A 15858-nucleotide genomic window follows, 5' to 3' on the forward strand; every position below is an offset into this window, starting at 1 on the left:
GTTTAATGGCATCCCAGTCTTAGTCCTGAGGGATCAATATTGTGTTGGCCCACCCTTTGCAGCTATAACAGCTTCAACTCTTCTGGGAAGGCTGTCTACAAGGTTTAGGAGTGTCTATGGGAATTTTTGACCATTCTTCCAGAAGCGCATTTGTGAGGTCAGGCACTGATGTTGGACCAGAAGTCCTGACTCGCAGTCTCCACTTTAATTCATCCCAAAGGTGTTCTATCAGGTTGGCACCCATGTATTTTTACATCATCCATGCTTTTAATATTGTACAATTTAAATTTTTTGTATAATTTGCTAATAAACTTATTTATATATTATTTCTTACTGCCTTTTAAAGTCCCAACCTTGGGGGGTTCTTCCTCTTTGTATTGACTCTAGGGATGTTGGCAGTTATTTAGGTCTCTTTTGATGTTCATTATTGTATTCTATCAGGTTGAGGTCGGGACTCTGTGCAAGCCAGTCAAGTTCCTCCACCCCAAACTAGCTCACCCACACTATATTGCCAAAAGTATTGGCCCATCCCTCCAAATCATTTGGTGGAGGGAGGGTTATGGTGAGGGGTTGGACTTGGCCCCTTAGTTCCAGTGAGGGGAACTCTTGAGGTGTCAACATACCACGACATTTTAAACAATTTCATGGACCCAACTTTGTGGGAACAGTTTAAGGGTGGACCAATTCTGTTCCAACATGACTGTGCACCAGTGCACAAAGCAAGGTCCATAAATGCATAGATAAGTGAGTTTGGGGTGGAGGAACTTGACTGGCCTGCCTCAACCCGATAGAACATATTTGGGATGAATTAGAGCGGAGACTGTAAACCAGACCTTCTCGTCCACATCAGTGCCTGACCTCACAAATGCACTTCTGGAAGAATGGTCAAACATTGTAATAGACACACTCCTAAACCTTGTGGACAGCCTTCCCAGAAGAGTCTAAGCTGTTATAGCTGCAAAAGGTGGGCCAACTCAATATTGAACCCTTTGTATGGACACTTTTGACAATATAGTGCATCTTTAGGTCACTGACCAAGCACAAAAATGTATATCACAAGTACAGTCATGGCACCAGAAGGAGCCATGACTGTTGTAGTAGATAGACGTGAGGTAGCCCAAACAGGGGTAGTACTGCTGCAGACCTGTTGCCCCATCAGATCCGGTATCAGTAAGAATTTTGTGAAGTACTAAAAACAACTTGAAAAAACAGAACAGTTAACCAGATATGTAAAATAACAATAAAGGGGAGGGGAAGTCTCTGGGAACATGTTGGGGACTTCACTTTTTTCCCCATGGATAACTCTCCCAAAACACCCCTGCCAGAGAGTGCTCTCCCTGACCATGCAGATACACTGCAGCTCCAAGGAGGTGGGGGGGGGGGTGAAGATAAGGAAGGAACAAAAGTAGGGATGGGGGGGAAATGGGAGGGGGGGAGGAAAAAAAAAGGAAGAAGGTGAACCAAAGTTGAAGCAGGGACAACAGGTCTGAGAGTCCAGTGTAATGTCTCAGGCAGCAGACAGCAGTCAATAGGGCCCTCTGGGAGGGATAGAGAGGAAATTAAAAGCCATGGTCTCTCAATGGAAGGGGGCCTCATGTGTCAGGGGAGGCAAGGGGCACTTGATGCCCAGAGTAGAGGATAATAGAAATGGTGGGCTACAAAGTAGAACAAAGTCTAGCAACCACCAATGATGGAGGGAGCAGGCAGTCAGCGGTGCGCAGATTTATGGAAATCTGGAAGTCCAAAGCACACCCTCTTGTAGGGAGGTTTCTGAGGATTTTGCTGACTTCTGGAAGATGAAGCGAATCTCTTGGGTGAGGAAGGCTCGTGGGAGGGAGAAGGATCTTCCTGTTCCATAGCTGAGGGTTGTGCATTGTTAAGGTAGTGCTCCACTTCAGATGGAGAAGTGAAAGAAAGACACTCACCCGTGTCAGGTTGGATATGCAGAATTGCTGGGTATGCTAGGGTAAATGTAACATGATGCTTGCAGAGTGAGGAGCAGGTGGCACAGAAGGCCTTGCACTGGCGCTTAACTTCAATGGAATAGTCTGGATGGTCTTCAACGGATAAATTGCGCACTCAGCAAAATGTTTTAAGTATATTGCGTTTGTGCGCGTAGTTGAGATATCTAACAATCACTGGTCGGGAACGCGACTTTGATGGCTGGCCGATGCGGTGGGCACGTTCCACTAAGCAAGGAATACGATTCATTAAATCCAATGATGTGCAGGTTGTTGCGTCTTGAGCAATTTTCGAAATCGTCCACTTTTTCCTGTAGTTCCTTCTGGACAGTGGAGAGCCTGGCTACAGCAGCAGACATGGCAGTAGCATCATCCTCTATGGAGGAGATTCACCCCTCTGTTTGATCAATTCTCAGGGCTTGGAGCTGTAGCTAGCTCTTTACCAATTGGTCCACTGGTTTGGTGACCATAGGGGTCAGAAGTGCCACCACAGACTGGGCAATACTAGCAGGAGAGACAAGGTCCATCTGTGCAGGCATAGATGGAGCCTGTTTGATCGTAGGTGCTCCTGCAGTATTCAGCACAGCAGAGGGAGTGGGAGCCATATTGGCTGCATTGTGAGCTGTGTCCCCTATGTCCGGGGGGGAGCGGGGGTGCTCGAGCCACGGATCGTTCTATGAAGCGATCCTGACAGGAGGGAGGAAGTTGGAGAGAATACTTCAGGAGCTGGCTGGTCTGTAAACAGGATTGAGGGAGCGCGGCAGGAGCTGTGATCGCCTAGCTCCTCTCCATGCTGCGCTGGAAATGGAAGTCGAACCAACCTAATTTTGATAATTTTTTTCTTTCTCTGTTTTAGTGAGTTTTTCACTTTACAGTCAACACAGAGGGTCAAGGGGGCACTTTTTATGCCTTGAGGAAAAGAGATTTCATCTCCAAATACGGAAAGGTTTCTTTACAGTAAGAGCTGGGAAAATGTGGAATAGACTCCCTCCAGAGGTGGTTCTGGGCAGCTCAGTAGATTGCTTTAATAAAGGTTTGGATTATTTCCTAAATGCACACAATATAACTGGTACTAACATTTATAGGTAAAATGATCCAGGGAAAATCCAATTACCTCTTGGGGGTCAGAAAGGATTTTTTCCCCTGCTGTAGCAAATTGGATCATGCTTTCCTGGGGTTTTTTGCCTTTCTCTGGATCAACTGTGGGTATATGGGATTGTTTGATATTGTTGATTTATTTATTTATTTTTATGGTTGAACTAGATCAGGGGTCTCCAAACTTTCTAAAGAAAGGGCCAGTTTACTATCCTTCAGACTTTAGGGCGGCTGGACTGTGGCCTTTTGGGAGTCCAACATGTCCAGGTGTCCAGAGGGAGTAAACAATACCATATCTTTGGTGACAGTGGGAGGACTAATGCCCCATAGGCGGTGTCAATGAAAGTGCTGATCAATGTTTTCTTAAGCCCTGTACACATGATCGGTTTGTCTGATGAAAACGGACCGATGAACCGTTTTCATCGGAAAAAAGCGATAGAAAAAAATGATTGTCTGTGTGGAAGTCCATCCGTCAAAAATCCATGCATGCTCAGAATCAAGTCGACGCATGCTCGGAAGCATTGAACTTCCTTTTTATCAGCACGTCGTAGTGTTTTACGTCATTGCGTTGGACACGGTCGGAATTTTGACTGATGGTGTGTAGGCAAGACTGATGAAAGTCAGCTTCATCGGATATCCGATGAAAAAATCCATCGGATTAGATTCCATCAGATATCCGATCGTGTGTACAGGGCTTTATAGTGGGGAGTCACTGCTGTCAGAATAGGATAACATGGTGGGGAAGATCACATCGCTAGTGTGGATACAGGAATCTGTGAGATTTTTTCTATCATTCAACTGGCTGGTTGAAAAAGAAAAAAAAACAGTGTGTTCCCAGCTTTAGGCTAAAAAAGACACCAATACGATGAACGGTACTACCAGACAGGAAATCAACACTACCCATTGTTAATACCATTAGTCCAGATAATATGAAACTTTTGTTTATTGGTCAACAGTATAAAAACCCCTTTTGTATAAGACAGCATGGATTTTTTTTTGCTTCGTATCTAATTTTCAAACTAATTTTATAAAAAAAATGAATAATAATAATAAAAAAAAAACACTTGCAAAGTAATTTCTCTTTCTCTGTTTAGCATTTGGGATGATGGGTAGTCGTCACCTTCTCTTCTTTTTTTTCTTCTTTTTTTTTCTCTCTCTCTTCTTTTTATTGTTTGAACTGACAGTTTTGGCAGAATCCCCCTTTTTAGTAAACCTGGTGGCCTTTGCAGAAAAATCCAGGCATACAGAGCTGTCAGACCAGATTTGGTTCTCCGAACCACTGCAGCGAAGAGCTCTGCGTTCCTCAGATTCGCTGGGAGCAGCTGCTACCCCCTCGTTTTGCGATCACTATAGAATTGGTGCCAAAGACCAGCACATCGTTGTCTATCAGCCATAATCGCCCTGTTCAGTCTAGACTTCTCTCTCTCTTTATACATCCACTGATGAGTTTGCAGATTTCAATAAACCTAGTTAAGCTTTTTTTTTTTCAATTTGCCCAGCGTTCTCAGACAGGGGGTTTAGCTTGTCATTAGTAGCCACGCCCACTCGTGTTACTTAAACAATGGACACAGCGATGGCTATATAAACAGGTAAAGGGCTTAGAACCCTCACACTGCCCCAGTGAAGCAACAATGACTCTCACCAAGGAAACCCGTGTCACCCTTAATGATGGCAACATGATGCCAATCCTAGGATTGGGCACTTATGCTTCTCCTGATGTAAGTATTATTAATTCTTGTTATTGTTGTTCTCTAAATAAAGGCCAGTGATGCAGTTTGCAACTGCATTATGAAAGGCTTAGCCACAGACTGCCAAGGAGCACCTGCAATTTCCCTTATCTGACTGGCTCCCTGTTCTCTGTAGAAAAATAAATTACGTTTTCGGGCGCTACAATGTAAAGTCCACCGTGTAGGAGTAAGAGATTGTGACAGGTCTCAGTGCTGTGAGAATTAGGAATGTTGTAATTTTACCAATATCCTTGACCTGAAGATGAATAAGAAAGTGACAGAATGTTGAGATTTGTTCTATAAAAGCAACTTTAAGTATACCCAAAGCCACAATTTTTTTTATAGAATAGAGAGTAGTTTAATATGCTAATATTTTGCCTTCCCTAATTCTTCCTTTCTCCCCTCATCAACATGCTAATGACATGTTGGAAGAAAACCTTTCCTTTTTTTATTTACATACCTTATTTTGGACCCAGTGACACCACTTGGTCTCTGTGATCCTAGATCATGGCCGATAGGAGGGACTGGCAGGGTGCAGTACATAGCTTCCTGAAAACATCACAGCGCCCTGCTTCAGTACTCCTCTCAAGAGCCCACATCCCTGATGCCATTCGCGGCCCGGCTATTGGGAGAAGTTTTGCAAATCATAAAAAAAGCCTTGATGGATGGATGTCAGTCTAGAGGAGAAGGCAGTGTTTGCACATAGATAATTTTAGGCAATGCCCACATGGGTTGCTGAGCTTCCATGATAGAAAGAACTGAATTCCAATGCATTAAAGTGGTGTGCCAGGGACAGTCAGACTGGGGAGTAAAGAGCAGGGCTGGTGCAAGGATTTTTGACACCCTAGGCTAAACCTTCTTTTGCCACCCCCATTGGCTCCACCCCTGACCCCACCCCCTTTGCCCTCACCATATGATAGGAGGCAGCTCCATACAGGAAGCATTGGCTTTCTCTAGTGCTGGAGCATGGAGCAGCTGCCTGGGACTGAGTTAGTTACATGCTGCAGCTTTCAGAGCATGCAGACGCGGTGGGAAACCAGTGTCCGGGTGGCACTAGGCAGCAGTGCGCCCTAGGCGGCTGCCTAGTTTGCCTAGTGGTAGCACCGGCCCTGGTAAAGAGCTAGATGATTCATGAAATAAGGTGGGCTGTATCTGACTTGCTGCAGGTTTAGATGCACACTGTAATGTGTACTGTAAACAGCTTAAGCAATTTTAATACAGGAGAGGAGTCTGTGCAAGACTGATGGGAAGGCTGAAGGTCAGCTTTAAAATCCCTGATAGGTGTAATTTTTTATTGCTGTCTGTGGCCTGTTATGGAGTTTTGTCTTGATTTTAGTCCTGGAGACACAACAGGAAGTGAGAAATCCCCTTTTAGACAGTTGTCACCAAAACAGATGTCCCATTTGGGAAACGTTTGGACAGCTGTCACCAAGACACATGAAAAAGTTAAATCTTCCTAGGGAGGAATGAAATTCACCCATAGTCTTAAATAAAAATTTTGGAATTGGATTTACTGTACATTCGATCCATAGATCTAAGATGTCTCAACTTTATATATACTTTAAGTAGTGCTAAATTTAAGATGTATGAGATGCTAGTGGGAAGATGAAAAACTAAACAGCCATTTTCCTCTCTCTGAATGATTGTGGCATAAACATGCATGCTCTGTTATGGAAGATAAGTCACTTGTGTCTTCTCTACTGTGATAGGTGGCACATAAAGAGGGAAAACTGTGCCGGGGTAGAGTTTAACCTACCAGTAAAAATGAGCGTTGGTGAACATGGCTTAGTTCTTATTTCTAGATTTCTAGTCTTTCTTGTGATCTATGATTGATAGATAAGGGTGCGATTCTTTCACTGCACCTATCACAGTTGGAAAAAGAAAAAAGCGATTCACCTAACCAAAAACCTGGATTACTGAAGAAAAATAAAAAAAAGGTAGCACAAATGATACAGTGGAGACAACAAAACACCTTAACAGAAACTTGCCATGAGAAACACGGAGGCTGCCATCACCTTAATCTTCACTCTGGTCCTGTTTGGTGAAATGGAAAATACTGAACTCTGAGGGTCAACATAACCCCCGGGAGGAAGCCTGCAAAACAGTATCTCCATATTTTTCTCCAGAAAGGTTTACTTTAAAAATAGGCTTAATGATAGAGGGGTTTCCGTTCAAAACAAGGATACTTGTTGTAGAGGCTCTATACCTCTGACTGTACGGTGTCGAAGGTTCCTGCTCACTGGCCACAAGAGATGGAGTGGCACAAACTCTTGTTCTTAAGTTGTGGAGATTAATTTTCTTCATTGAGTGCAATGAGCTGGACTGGCACCTTGGTGTTTTTATTCAAGGCATTTTTTTCGTTTAGCCAGGAGATTGAAAAAAAATAAAAAACCTAAATGCTCTTTCAGATGGGTTGCCATGGGGAGGTTAAAACAAACAGTTAAGGTGCAACCCAGATAGCAAGGATAACTTGCCACAAATTTGTGACAGTGCTGAATTGTAAGTCTGTTAACTTGCTGCACATTTTCACTGGCAAGTTGTACACTTTGCAGAGCACTTGATGCACAAGTTCGAGTTGACACTTTTCCAATATGTAACAAATTTGCATAGCAAGTCTCCAGCAAGAGCAAAGTTGCAGTGGTGATTCTACAGCAAGAGCTCTGCAAGTCTACAGCATGAAAATTCAGCCACAGTGCCCCTTGTGGTGGGATGAGTATTGCATAACATAACTGAACCATAACTTGCAGAATGTTTGTAAAGAATGTTGATCTGGAGTCATGCAATGCAGACTTGCTGCAATTGTGCAACAAACTATGTGAAGCCTGGCAAGTCTAGCAATAGTTTAGCAAGATATTGCAGCACAATTGCCAGCTATCTGGAAATGTTTACCGCCACACAAATTGTCCCAGTAGAGCCGAATGGGGCTGTACAGATACTGTGCCTGCAATGCTTTGTGGCCGTGGCTTTGTTAACTTGGGGTGCAGAGTTTGACAGGGGTACCGGGTACTGCTTGTCAAACTTACCCATTCAGTTTAATGGGACAGGGCAGTAACCTCTTGAGATGTAGTAGTACAGAATTATAGGGTTAAATTAGGCAATGCAGAGGCATTATAACTATTCCTTGCCACCTGTCAAATTCCCCTTATTTACTATTTTCCATAATGCCTCTCTGCCTCACAAATTGCTTTTACTGTAATATTTCTTATACATTTTACTTATGTGGTGTGCCGCAGGTCATGCTGCCTTGACCTTCTAAAACCTCTGGCATTAAAATAAAAAATACATTGTTTCAGTAACTTCCTACTTATTAACTGTTATAGGCAACCTGCCATTACTAGGGAAAAGGATGCATGGATGAGGACTCAAGGTCTACATACCCTTACTGGTAGATGAATACTCAAAGCGGAGGCCCACCTGTATTATTATTTTTTTTTTAAAGCCAGCAGCTACAAATACTGCAGCTACTGACTTTTAAAAAATTAACACTTACCTGTCCAGCGCACCCACAATGTCTATTCCCGGAAGTGGGTGCAAATACCTGTTTTATACCTGTTTTACAGCTGTAAGTGTTGCCTATTTTAAAGTTAACCTTAAAAAAAAAAGTGTTGCCTAATCTGAAATGTAATTCTCATTCCCTTCCAGGTGCCTAAAAGTCTTGCGGAGGAAGCTGTGAAAATTGCCATTGACGTTGGTTACAGACACATCGACTGCGCCTTCATCACCGGCAATGAGATGCATATTGGAAATGGCATTCGTTCCAAGATCTCTGATGGCACAGTCAAGAGGGAAGACATCTTCTACACGGGAAAAGTGAGATGCTAAATTCATCTTAGACATAGCCTGACATAAGACATATGTCAAAAACCTGACATGGAAGAATCTCAGGGCTTTTTTTCAGGGGGAACTCAGTTCCCCCACCTCTGGCTCAGACCCTTTGGTGCCTGCTCACCACAATCACTTGTAAACACAGAAGTCTGGTTTCGGTGTTTACAACTGACAGCTCTGCACTCTGTGTGTAACCCCCCTGAACTCTACACTATGTATGTAATGAAATCCTTTAATGCCCCTTTAAGACCCTTCTACTGTTTGTGAAATCTGAACGGGGTCGTGGTTGAGTTCCTGCACCTATTTTCTGAGAAAAAAAGCTCTTTGGTAGATCACTGATGAAATGTGTAGGCTATTTAATTTTTTATGCTATTCACATTTTTGCAAGCTTGCCCTTCCATTGTTTTGTTATTACATGAAATATACAGTATAGAGATATACAGTTTAGCCACTAGAGGGAGATCTCAATTCAGTTAATAAAAATTCTCAATTATTGACAAAAGATACCAGACATACACTAAGTGCATTGTTTTCATAGTTTGCCCAGTTCATAGGAATTTATTTATTTTTACAATTTTGACACTCAAAACTGCATGCAAATTCGTACTGTGCAAATGGATCGAAAATTAATGTTCTCAGGCAATATTTTCTGCATTTAATATGATATTTAATGGGGAAAAAAACCCACTATGGGCCGGATTCAGAAACGATATACGACGGCGTATCTCTGAGTGCGGGAGGTCGTATCTATGCGCCTGATTCAGAGAATCAGTTACGCATAGATTTCCCTAAGATCTGACTGGCGTAAGTGTCTTACACCGTCGTATCTTAGGCTGCATATTCACGTTGGCCGATAGGTGGCACTTCCGTATAGTTACGCGAGGAATATGCTAATTAGGTATTTACACTGATTCAGAAACGTACGTTCCGCCGGCGCATTTTTTTACGTCGTTTACTGACTCAGTGAGAGTGACTCGATGCTTGAGTGAGAGCCAGAGCCTGGAGATCAGTGTGAGAGCGAGTCTCCTCCCTTGCTCTGCCCATATGATAGAGCCGGGAGGAATTTTCTCACACGAGCTCCTGAGCAGGGGCGGTGCCAGGTGAGTCTGTATACACTAGCCTGTCTGTATATACTCTAGACTGTCTATATACCACACTAGCCTGTCTATATACCACACTAGCCTGTCTATATACCACACTAGCCTGTCTATATACTACACTAGCCTGTCTATATACTACACTAGCCTGACTACTTACTATACTAGCCTGTCTATATACTACACTACCCCTAAACCTAGGTTCACACCTATGTGTTTAGTGTAAAATCTGACTTCCTGGTAAATTTAATTTTAGTTTTATTTATCATGATATAAAATAATAGATGTGGGGGCCTTTCGGTGGGCGTGATTTTTTTTGGGGGGGGGGGGACAGCATTTAATTCTTGGATCCAGGCAGCACAATGTCTTGGGCCAGCCCTGCTCTTATGCCAACTATATTTAGCTTCTCTAGCCCTAATGTCTCAATAAATTATCTACAGAAACATACCCATGTGATTGGGTATTCTTTGCAAAGTAAAGCTTCACCTCATTTACTAAGGTCTGGAGAACCTGTGCTTGCAGAGTGCACAATCTATCTGCCCATAGTTAATAAACCCCACATAACACCACAATCATGCAAAATAAATCTGTCTACAGTAAATTGTCTGCAAAAAAACAGTGATCCATAAAAATTATGCGCACGACTGCTGTTGCTCTAAAATCTTGCTTTAATTCAGGAAACGACAGTGTACTCTACGCAGATACAGTCAGTTGATGGGTTTTCAGCCTACAGGGCTTTAATCATAACACAAAAAACAATCAATACAATACTGAGACAACTAGTTGTGCTATATTGAGTTGCAATTTTCGATTTCAGGAAGCTCTAGGTGACACAGCCTTTAACATTAAAAATATTGTGTGCTAAATCTGGTAGGTTAATTTTAATCTCTTTGCATTTAAAAGAAAATGAATAGTACAGGTGAAAGTCAATCTGTTTTGTTATTCTTCCCCAGCTCTGGTGTACGTACTTTTCCCCTGAAATGGTACGCAAAGGTCTGGAGAGATCTCTGAGGGATGTTGGAATGGATTATCTGGATCTGTTCCTTATGCACTGGCCTGTCTCCCTTAAGGTGAGTGACATATACAGATAGCGCTTTTAGACAAAAATTACAATTTTTAGACAAAATTTCAAATGCTTAACGCTGAATGTTATTCTGCTTATCATTTGCTTCCCTGGTTCCTCTCTAGCCCCCCATCAATATGTCAATGAAATTATTAGTATATTAAACTGGAACTCCAGTCAAAATGTTTCAACACTTTTGGGCAAGGAAGGGCCTAGAACCTCTTTTTCTTTTATTGAAACCCCCATTGGGGAAATATCCACTTGCTTGCTGTGTACAATGTACCACCATCAGGGAGATATCCACTTGCTTCCTGGGTACTCTGTACCCCCATTGGAGAAATACCCACTTGCTTCCTGTGTACTTTGTATCCCCATCGGGAAGATATTCACTTGCTTCCTATGTACTCTGTACTCCCATCAGGGAGATATCCACTTGCTTCCTGTGTACTCTGTACCCCCATTAGAGAGATATCCACTTGCTTCCTGTGTACTCTGTACCCCCATTAGAGAGATATCCACTTGCTTCCTGTGTACTCTGTACCCCCATTAGAGAGATATCCACTTGCTTCATGTGTACTCTGTACCCCCATCGGAGAGAGAGATCCACTTGCTTCCTGTATACTCTGTCCCCCATTGGGGAGATACCCACTTGCTTCCTGTATACTCTGTACCCCCATCGGAGAGATACCCACTTGCTTCCTGTGTACTCTGTACCCTCATTGGGGAGCTGTTCACTTGCTTCCTGTGTACTATATAGCCCCATTGGGGAGATATCCAGTTGCTTCCTGTGTAGTTAACTTAGCAGGAAGAGAGGGGAAAATAATGGGAAAATCAGTGATAGAAGAAATTTGTAAACAATAAATGTGAAAATCAGATTTAGGCAGCTTGTAACATTCAAGTATTTAGCTTTTTCCCTTAAGTTTAGCTTGCAACTTATTTTTCCTCTCCAAAACAGCTGAAATGCACAAGAAAAATGGTTGCTCATTGGGATGAGTATAAATTCAATAATGTTCCAATCTTCTACAGCTTCCACAAATTGAGAGAAAGCTGATTATTTCTGCATAACTAGTCAGCCTGCTAACAACAATAGTTCTCTGGCAGTGCTAGGCTTTTTAGCCCTTTGGACGCTTTCCACCAGTGCTTGTCACCAGCAGAAAACATTGAGACTTGGCTACAAAAATGTACGAGCAAGCAGAAAACCCAACTCATTTTTTGTCAGTGAGCAAATCCTTTCTACGGATTAGGCAGCTTTGGGAAACAAAAGATAATAGGAATGCAGGGGATGTACCGTAGAGAGCACGGAGGTCACTAAAGAGCAACATTAAATAAAAAAAGGATACATTTTAATTAAAAGTTTACCATTACCCAGTGGCGAAGAAAACACATTTATTTGCATGTTGAATTTTCTATAGAAGCTTGGCAGTGGCACAATCCCAAAGCACCAATGATAAACTTTTATTGCAACAACACTCTGCAAATATTGTGTAGTTGATCAACATTTTAGAATTGCTTTCCAGATGTGTTAATTGGTATGTTTAGCTCAATGTTTTATTCTTTTTTTTTTTTCAGTTTTACATTAAGGAAGGGTTGGATACTGTCTTTTTTTTTCTGTCTGTTAAGCTTGGGGAGATTCACCCTCCCTTTTGTCATGTTGATTATTGTGTCCGGTAAATAAACTGTTGGGAAATCCAAATTTTTACAGTTGTCACCAGAACATCAGGTAAGGGTTAAAGTAAACCAAGGAGGGACACATCTCACTTTGGGGAGATTTCCACACCTCTTGTTGTGTCCTCAAGACAGAAAGTGAAGGTAAATCTTCCCAATGAGACACAGTGAAAAAAATCTTGCATAAGTTCTAACCCTTCCCTACTGTATCCAAAACAGCAATAAAACGATTGCTAAATATACACTTCAACAGGTTACAGGAGTGATTTCCCAGATGTCCTTTTTTAGAGATATGGGGGTTATTTACTAAAACTGCATGGTGCAGCTCTGCATAGAAACCAATTAGCTTGAAAGTTTTATTGTCAAAGCTTAATTAAGCAAGCTGAATTTGGAAGAGTATGCAGTCTTAGACTATGCACAGCTGCACCATATTCTAAGTGCCCCAGTTTTAGCAAATCTTTCTCCTTGATGTCAGTATTTACCAATATATAATCATTTTGCAGTAATCCCTACCCTTCAAAAGCATTGCACGATACTTTAAATTGGTAACATCAGTGCTCTCAAAATATACGCTATATTTCAGAGACAAGGCATATCTGCTGTGCATGCTACCTGTTGATGGGGTGATATCACAAAAATTAACATTTGTTACAAGATGCAATGACAACATTGCATCTACAATTCCAAATATATTTTACTGAAGCAACATCAACATTCTCCAACTGACGTATATATTTAACAGACGTATTCTGTAATGTTCTGTTATGTTTTTAACCTCACTACTCAACAAATAAAAGTTTATATTTTAAGTGACATCATTTTTCAAAAAATTGATTTTATGTTTTACAAAAATGTTATCATTCATCTACAAGAATAATTTATATTCCCATTTGTACTTTTTTTTTCTCTGTTACAAAATTAAATACAGTTGATAAGGTTTATAAGTGTGACTTACAGTAAATGCAGTCTGTGTTGGCCAACAACCACTACATTTTGACTTTTCAGATTGGAATTCACAGTCAAAGTCATGAGGTTTGAACCAGGTTGAGCAACACAGATAGTTTTTAAGTAATGCAATCCAACAAAAGCTATAATGTTGAATTGGATGTCTTAAAGTAGGAATTTATAATGTATCTTTTATCGTATATATATTTCATCTTACATTTTCTGCTGACAAATGTTTATTTTGCACCCTTTATCCCTGAAGAAGAAGAAGAACCTTTTTTACTATGATGACCTCTGTTGGATTCAACCATTTTAAAAAGAGCTGCCCTCACTACATGTCTGCACAATATTCCTTACAGTGATGTCCACTGCTCTACCAACACTTTAATTACTAACAAATTGGGAAAAGATTTCTCCTACCTGTTCCAGTAACACAATAAGGAAACATTTTTCTAGGGAAATACACAACATAACAAAATTATATAATAGCCTCCCCTGTAATAAACTTTTCAGTACAAGAACTGCAGTTTAATCATACTTATATATTGGCATATTCTGTTTGGGTATGGATTCAGCAATGGTTTGTTGTTTTTCTATCCTGTGCAGCCTAGTGGAGCTTCTGATCCCTCCGATAAGGACAAGCCTTTCATCTATGATAATGTGGACCTTTGTGCTACATGGGAGGTAAGTGAATTTTCTTAAAGTGAAACCCTGTATCATTCAAGGAGTATTGCTTCTGCTACATTGGCAAAAACACTGGTTCCGTTTCCTATTGACTGCTGACTAGTTTCTAGAATGGCAATCAAACGGGAGTTATCTAGTCCAATAAGTCTGCTCAGAATTCAACTGTTGGTTTCTATAATGGTCCCTTGGGGCCTGGTCATTGATGTAACCCTTTATTAATTAGCCACAGTTATTTGTTGATTAAGTAATTTATATTGAATGATTGTCTTTTATTTACTCTGATTTGGTGATACTTAATTTCAGGCTCTAGAGGCATGCAAAGATGCAGGTTTAGTGAGATCCCTCGGAGTATCAAACTTTAACCGCAGGCAGCTGGAACGTATCCTGAACAAACCAGGACTGAAGTACAAGCCAGTTTGCAACCAGGTACTGTGCAGAAACAGATTTGGAAATATAGTACCAGGAGTACCGGGGGTGTTGCCAGGGTCCTAAAAGGCATGGGGCACCCCTGGGTGCATAGATTGACATATCATGGGGTTTCTTTTATAGAATAATAAGACAATGGTTTTGGAGTTACAAAACACAAGATTAAGTGTATGTAAACCTTAATAATGACTTTCTCTTATTTGCTTCCTTTTGCTCTGTTAAATATACCATTGGAAGCATTTGGTTATATCTGTTTGATAAAAGAAATATGTTGATCTTGTCAGTAATTTAGAGTGGTTCTGGGTCCTTTGCACTTTTCCTTCTGTTGTCTCAAAAAGCCCTCCTAGTTCTCACCTTGGACTACAGAGTCATTAGTCCCTATGTTGTGCAGATCAGAGAGTGGGGGTGGTTGAGTAATTTTATCAAAAGACAAGAGGGCTGTGCCACTCAGTCTACAAAAATGCTGTGCATTTCTGGCAGATCAAAAGGGATTGTTCTGTACTTGCAGGTTATCTAAGATGGTAAAACATGAGGAAAGGTGCAAGGATTGTAGAATTATACTGTGTGTGTTTTTTGTATTATTTGTACCTTGATTTCTAAACGTACCTGATATTACAAAAAACAATTTAATGCAAATTAATGGATTTGTAGCTGAACGGTCTATAGCAGAGGTTTCCAAACTTTTCAAAACAAAGGGCCACTTTACTCTCCAGACTTACTGAGGGAAGAATAAGGCTATTGGGAGTCTTTGGTGTCAGTGAGAGAAATAATGTCCCATCGCTGGTGTCATTGGAAAGAATTGTGCCCCATCATTGGTGTCATTGGGCCCCATTGTTGTTGTCATTGGGAGGAATCGTTGGTGTAATTGGGAGGAATTCTACCCCTTCATTGGTGTCAGTGGGGGTAATTATGCAAAATTTATGGTATTAATGGATGAAAATTGCAGTATGAAAGCAAGCAAAAAAACACATCTGGCTCCAGTGCCACAAATTGAAGACAACTGGTTTACAATCTATAGTTTTATTAATGGTCCCAAGGATAGCCACCACAGTCTGTGTGAAGTAAATACCTAGGTGAAATCCATACAAATCCAAAACGGGTAAAGAAGCACTCACAGGCCTTGCAGAGGAGCAAAATCTAAACAGCAGAGCTGACGTTTCAATGAAACTCCATCTTTATCAAGACGTCAAGAAGAAGTCTTGAGTAAGATACACTAAGCTTCATTGAAACGTCAACAATACAAAGGCCGCCAATCGATTTACCCCTGCTGCAAGACCCGTGGATGTACCAATGCCTGTTTTGGGTACAGTTTTAATAATGCATATTTTGAGTACCAGTTTTAACCATGTATAAATTATTATTTATAATTT

The 15858-nt window shown here is 41.2% G+C and overlaps 1 protein-coding gene across 4 annotated transcripts in view; it reads left to right on the forward strand.

The window, feature by feature from the left end:
* The first annotated feature begins 4646 nt into the window (after nt 1-4646).
* LOC120932842 (rho crystallin) overlaps nt 4647-15858 on the forward strand; it is a 56062-nt gene continuing 44850 nt past the window's right edge. For 2 of the 4 annotated variants that reach the window (XM_040345621.1, XM_040345622.1), the window contains exons 1-5: nt 4655-4774; nt 8426-8593; nt 10659-10775; nt 13985-14062; nt 14366-14488. In XM_040345621.1, the coding sequence (XP_040201555.1) occupies nt 4688-4774; nt 8426-8593; nt 10659-10775; nt 13985-14062; nt 14366-14488 (573 nt within the window). In that variant the 5' untranslated portion in view covers nt 4655-4687. Of the gene's footprint in view, nt 4775-8425; nt 8594-10658; nt 10776-13984; nt 14063-14365; nt 14489-15858 lie in introns of all 4 variants that reach the window. The other 2 variants (XM_040345624.1, XM_040345623.1) reach the window with 2 other exon arrangements.

Source organism: Rana temporaria, chromosome 3, assembly GCF_905171775.1.
Source record: "Rana temporaria chromosome 3, aRanTem1.1, whole genome shotgun sequence".
NCBI lineage: Eukaryota > Metazoa > Chordata > Amphibia > Anura > Ranidae > Rana > Rana temporaria.